At 39.6% G+C, this 6,143-nt stretch overlaps 1 protein-coding gene across 1 annotated transcript; it reads right to left on the bottom strand.

Moving 5' to 3' along the window:
• Nucleotides 1–3,682: 3,682 nt before the first annotated feature.
• LOC104991564 (olfactory receptor 1361-like) lies at nucleotides 3,683–4,591 on the bottom strand. Its single transcript, XM_010844103.1, has one exon. It carries the CDS (start codon nucleotides 4,589–4,591, stop codon nucleotides 3,683–3,685), a length of 909 nt encoding a protein of 302 aa, XP_010842405.1.
• Between the last annotated feature and the right edge of the window lie 1,552 nt (nucleotides 4,592–6,143).

Below are 6,143 nucleotides of genomic sequence, written 5' to 3'. Positions count from 1 at the left end.
CTTCCATCAACCCTCAGCAGACACTCACCTCACTGTGGACCCGCTCTGGGCTAGAATGGGCTGGGCTTGGCACTTCCGTCAACCCTCAGGTGACGTGTGTTGTCCTGTTGTGACAGCAGCTCGGATCTGTCTGCTCAGGGAAGACAGAGCAAGTTGCCCAGCATGGAAGGAAGAAAGACCTTAGAGAAGGGCTGACGGGGTTGAGCACCAAGACTCCTGGGAGGGTGCTTCTGCTTGGCAGGGGCAGGAAGGCATGTCTGGGAAAGGCGTCGGGAGGTTTTTTTATTGCATGCTTTTGGATGAATTCCATGGCTCCCACCACCTCATACTCCCAAGTGTGTCATCATCTAAACTCACTGCCTTCTCTGGGGACTGGGGCCCATGAAGCAGTGCTTCCAGGATTAGTGGGAATATTAGCATTAGTGACTGTTGCTTGGCAGCTTGAATCCCAGGAGGGGAGGCCAGAACTTAGGGGATCATCCTGGACATGGAGTTCTCTGATCTGTGCTCCAAAATTCGACTGTGAGGTGGAATCTCAGAAAAACCCAGGTATGGTCAAGGCACAGATGGGTGTCTCCTTGCCCTGAGTTCTTGAATGTAGCCTCACGTTTTACATTTCTTTCAGGTAACATACACTTATTTTAAAAAATATTTAGGGGCCTCCCTGGTGGTCCAGTAGTTAAGAATTCACCTTCCAATGCAGGAGACATGGGTTTGATCCTTGGTCAGGGAACTAAGATCCCACAGGCCCTGGGGCAACTAAACCACGTCCCACAACTGCTGAGCCCTCGTGTTACAACTCAAGAGAAGCAGCAAAGAGCCCGGACACCGCAACCAAGGCCCAACACAGCCGAGTAAATAAAGAAGTAGGGAAAAGTACTCAGCATTGAGACATGTATCAAATGAAAAGTGAGAATCTGTTTCTCATCGTTCCCATCTCTCTCCAGGGGTAACCACTGTACCTATACACCTTCAGACACTTTTCTATGCATATATATATATATATATATATAATTTTGATTTTACAAAAATGGGATCATTTGTTCTGGAGCTTTCTGTGTTTCTCTCACCAATATATCATGGACCTCCTATATTACCATGGGATCTACCTCATTATTTTTTAAAGTATTTAATAGACTAATAGATGTACCATTAGTAATCCACATTTCCCTACTCATGCCACTTACCTATCTCCTTTTTTTTTTCAGGGGGTAGGGATGGTTATTACAAAAGCGATGCTGCATGGATATTTTACAGGCATTTTTGTGTACATATATTTTCTAGAAATGGAAATGCTAGATGGAAGTATTAATGGAGGAATTAAAAAATACTTTTCAACCATTTGAGTTTCTTATTTAAAAAAAAAATTTCCAGCTATATTGTTGCCTCCTTTTCCCTATGTCGTTGCTATGCTTTTATTATTGATTTGCAGGAGTTATGCTTTGATTATGAAATATTCTCAGGTTTTCCTTCTTGACCTAACTTACAACTCTAATTATTCTCAATGTCCAGCTCAAATAGACATTTTCTATTTTACTTACACTCTCTGTTCATTCTGGAAACATAAATCATTAGTTTCCCTAGAACATGAAACAGAACATTTCTTATCATCTTTCATTTTTGTCAGCTCTCAAAAATCTGAGACTCACATGGACACAGACGTAACTGAATGCATATAGTTAGCAATAATAACAGGTTATACATGTTGAGTGTTTACTATGTGCCAGGCATTCTGTTTAAAGTGTTCAAATGTTTTTATATCATTCAGTCCTTTCAGCAGCTACATTAATTACCCTCATGTTCATTGCAGCGTTATCCACAATAGTCAAAATATGAAAAAAAACCCTAAATGACTGTCGATAGAGAAAAAGAGGTATATATAAACAGTGGAATATTACTCAGATATACAAAAGAAGAAAATTCTGCCGCTTGTGACAACACGGATGGACTTGGAGGGCATGATGTTAAGTGAATAAGTCAGATAGGAAAAGATAAATACTGTATGATCTCACTTACGTGTGAAATCCAAAAACGCCAAGCTCAAAGAAACAAAGAGCTGATGTCCAGGTGTGACATGTGATGTCCAGGGTGTGGGTGAAATGGGGAGAGTTTGGGATAATGCTATATATTTCCATTTATAAGACGAATAAGTTCTGGGTAAATAATGAACAGCATGGTGACTGTAGTTAACAATTCTGTGTCATATACTTTAAAGTTGTTAACAGTGTAGATGCTAAATGTTCCTAACTCCCATACCCACACACATAGAACATAACTATGTTGGGGTGATGGATGCGTTAACTGACCTTTATTGTAGTCATGATTTCACCATGGGTGTATGTCAAATTATCAAGTCCTATACCTTAAACTTCCACAAACATTATATGTCAATTATACATCAATAGCACTGGAAAAATTTTAAAACAAATTAAAAATGGGCAAAACCAAACTATAATGTTTAAGCACACATGTGTATGTGGAAAAATTAAACAGAAAGCAAGGAAGGGAAGTAATTGACATAAAAAGTCAAAGAATAATTTTTACCCTTATGGGGAAGAGAGGAGTAGCACTTTGGTAGAGGCACAGATAACTATTTTATGATGTCATTTATATGTGGAATCTAAAAAGTAATACAAATGAATCTTTATACAAAACAGAAATAGACTCACAGACATAGAAAGCAAACTTATGGTTACCAAAGGGCAAAGTGAGAAGGGGAGGAATAAATTAGGAGTATGGGACTAACATACAAACTACTATACATAAAATAATTAATAGAAGTTTACTGTATAGCACAGGGAACTATATTCAATATCTTGCAATAACCTATGATGGAAAAGAATCAGAAAATTATATAAGTAAAACTGAATCATTTTGCTGTACACCTGAAAGCAAAACTCAGAGAAAGAATATTCCTAAAGTTATACAGTGTGAAGTGGTGGACTTTGGTTCTGACTTGTAACTTCTGACGTGGTCTTGCATTCTTGTTACTCTAGCACTACATATTATTAGAACTGGGAACATGTATGCAGGGGCTTCAGCTCATATAACACAATCACTTTATTTTACAAAAAGGGAAACCAAGGCTCAGAGATGTCAAGTGATTATCCAGCTGTCATACAATATATAATGTCAAAGCCAGCAATGGAACCCAGAACTTATAGCCCCATCCTTATTCTTCTATAGATCACTGCTTGGTTAAGATAAAGCTTGTTTAAGATTATATCCTTTGTATTTCATTCTACCAACCACAATCACTCCTGTATTCTTGGACTAGAGATATCCTCCATAGTTCCTTTGTGACTTCAGCAAAATAAGATTTTCACTTTCATTTTCATGTCATACATATACAAATGTATATATATATATATACATATATATATATATACATATATATATACACACACACACACACACACACACACACACAAGCCCCCTACCTGTGGACTTCAGGTAGGCATCTAGTAAAAATAAGCAAGAACCGTTTTGAAAGTGAGTAGTAAACTGCTCAGAGCATGGACACTTCACAGGGATGATTAGTGCTTACAGGTGTCAGTGGTCCCTTCCCTGAAATGTAAATATGAGGAAAAGAGAAGTCTCAGGTTAAGGGACACTATAGTGGTTAGGCCCTTAAGAGACCATTTTTCAGCCCTCAGCTCCGAGTCTTGGAGACTTGGACCTTTCAGTCCCAAGAAAGAGTGTTAAACATGTTTCTTCTCAGTATTTTCCCCAGTGCCCCCTTTATATCCCTGTTTCTCAGGCTGTAAATGAAGGGGTTCAACAAAGGGGTCACCACCGTGTACATTACTGAGAAGACCCGGTCCTTTCCACCTGAAGGGTATGATGGAGGACATAAATAGACCCCAATAGCTGTGGTGTAAAACAGAGAGACCACAGAGAGGTGCGAGGTGCAGTTGGAGAAGGCCTTTTGCTTACCCTTTGGGGAATCGATTCCTAGGATAGCCAATGCAATGTAAAAGTAAGATGTAAGGATGCAGACAAAGGGTGCAATTAACAGTGTTCCTGCCACAAGGATGAGCACCAGGTCATTGACATGAGTGCTGGAGCAGGCCAGCTTTAGGAGTGGGACCAGATCACAGAAGAAATGGGGGATGACATTGGGGCCACAGAAGGAAAGCCTGGTCACCAGGAGGGTGTGCACTAGGGCATGGAAGGTAGTGACCACCCATGACCCAGCCACCAACAGGATGCAGCGTTGGGAATTCATGGTAATGGCATAATGGAGAGGTTGGCTGATGGCCATGTAGCGATCCAGTGCCATCACAGACAGGAGAAAGTTGTCCAGATCTGCAAACAGGCCAAAGAAATAGAGTTGTGTCAGGCACCCGCCATAAGAAATCCGTTTACTTCCTGAGCCAATGTTATTGAGCATCTTGGGAATGACTGTAGAGATAAAACCAATGTCAGAGAAGGACAGGTTGGCCAGGAAGAGGTACATGGGGGTGTGGAGGTGCACGTCAGAGCCAATGGCCAGGATGATAAGCAGGTTCCCCCAGACGGTGACCAGGTACATGCCCAGGAAGAGCCCAAACAGGAGAGGCTGCTGCTCTGGGTGCTCAGAGAGGCCCATGAGAAGAAATTCATACGTGCCTGTCTGGTTTCCTCTGTCCAAGTCTGGAATTCTGTATGAAATAAATGTTATTATAAATAGCAAGAAAGTAAAATAATGCTGTGTCGGAAGTACTCTGAACCCCTGTTTAAAAAAATAAACATGGTTTGACAATTCTGTTTTGGTAAAGCTTAGATTTATAATTGTGCACATTTAAAAAGACAATTTGGATTAGACTCTATAAAGTTATGGATGGATGTCAGCACTTGATCAGATATCCAAAGCTCCTTTGAACTGTTTCAACCATCCCCATGAAACATGTCAGGTACCATGTGAAAGTGTTCTTTGAGTTGCACTTTGCTTTTGTTTTTTTAATATGTTACTTTGCTTTTTTCACTGAGTAGTAGCACAATCAAGCAAACAATATTTAACTTAACAAAAAAATTAAAATAATGTTTATAACACAATAACATGTAATAGTTATAAATAAAATAATTATATAATTAATTACCAATTTTAAAAGGTAGAATTTCAGAATAGCATGTGTATTTATAACTATTTTTGTAAAATTGAAACACACATGTTGATATATGAGTAAAAGCAGTGAAAGAGCACATGTTAAAGCCCAATAAGCCATCTAATACAACTCGCATTTTATGAATGAGAAAATGATAGACTCTTAAAAAGTTGCTGTAATCTGCTGAAGACCCACACTACAACTGGTACCAGAAACAGGTTTCCTACAACTATTTCCAGCAGACCACTCTGTTTCCCTCAACTGACCAAGAAAGGGGACGTATGGCCAATGACTTACTGTCTGTCCCGAGGTGGGCCAGGAAGGGTCATCATTTCTCACATTAAGACAGAAGTTTGACTCTTGGGCTCTCAGTTCTCCCTTGAAAAAAGTGGAGAAGCCATATGTGATGGCCAGATGAAAAGACAGCCTCCTCCCCTCTGTTTAAGGAGGGGACAGGGAGCCCTCATCTGCTCCAATGAAGGAGAAAGGAGGGCAGGCCACTCCAGATCCTTAGTCAACCAGACTGAAGAGAAGCCCAGGAAAAGAGAAGTTATCTGCGTGTAGTGTCTGTCACAATCCCTAGAGCTGCCTGTTGGAAGCAGCAGAGACATCTGGGAATACCGGTCCCTAAAATACCCATTGAGGGAAAAACCTTGGTTCCTTGCCCAGTCCCAATCCTCAAACTCTAAATTAACTTACTCTGTGACTCAAAATTCTCTTATTCTCTCTGAACTTTGGTTTTCAGGTAAATAAGTCAAAAATATTCTCCCCCTCAAAAAATAGTCTCCCAAAATAGAAGTACATTTTTGCCATTCTGTAATAAAAGTACATGAAGTGGTACCTCATTTTGGTTTTACTTATCATCCTTCCAATTCTTAATAATGTTGAACACATTCTCACATGCCTATTAGTCATTCTTAAATCTTCTTTTTAGAAGAGTCTGCCTATTTTTATTGGGTTGATTATCTTTTGATAATGATGTATAGAAATTTTAATACTATTTATAAGGGATATACTTCATAATTTTTCTTTTAGCTCAGCCCTTTTAAAAAAGCC

Source organism: Bison bison, unplaced genomic scaffold (genome assembly GCF_000754665.1).
Source record: "Bison bison bison isolate TAMUID 2011002044 unplaced genomic scaffold, Bison_UMD1.0 scf7180017864193, whole genome shotgun sequence".
Classification (NCBI taxonomy): domain Eukaryota; kingdom Metazoa; phylum Chordata; class Mammalia; order Artiodactyla; family Bovidae; genus Bison; species Bison bison.
The sequence above is the reverse complement of the archived record's forward strand: the minus strand, read 5'-3'. Positions and strand labels throughout refer to the sequence as shown.

Coding starts and splice junctions, on each gene's coding strand:
- LOC104991564 (XM_010844103.1), bottom strand. CDS start 4,591: ATGGGCCTCTCTGAGCACCCAGAGCAGCAGCCTCTCCTGTTTGGGCTC.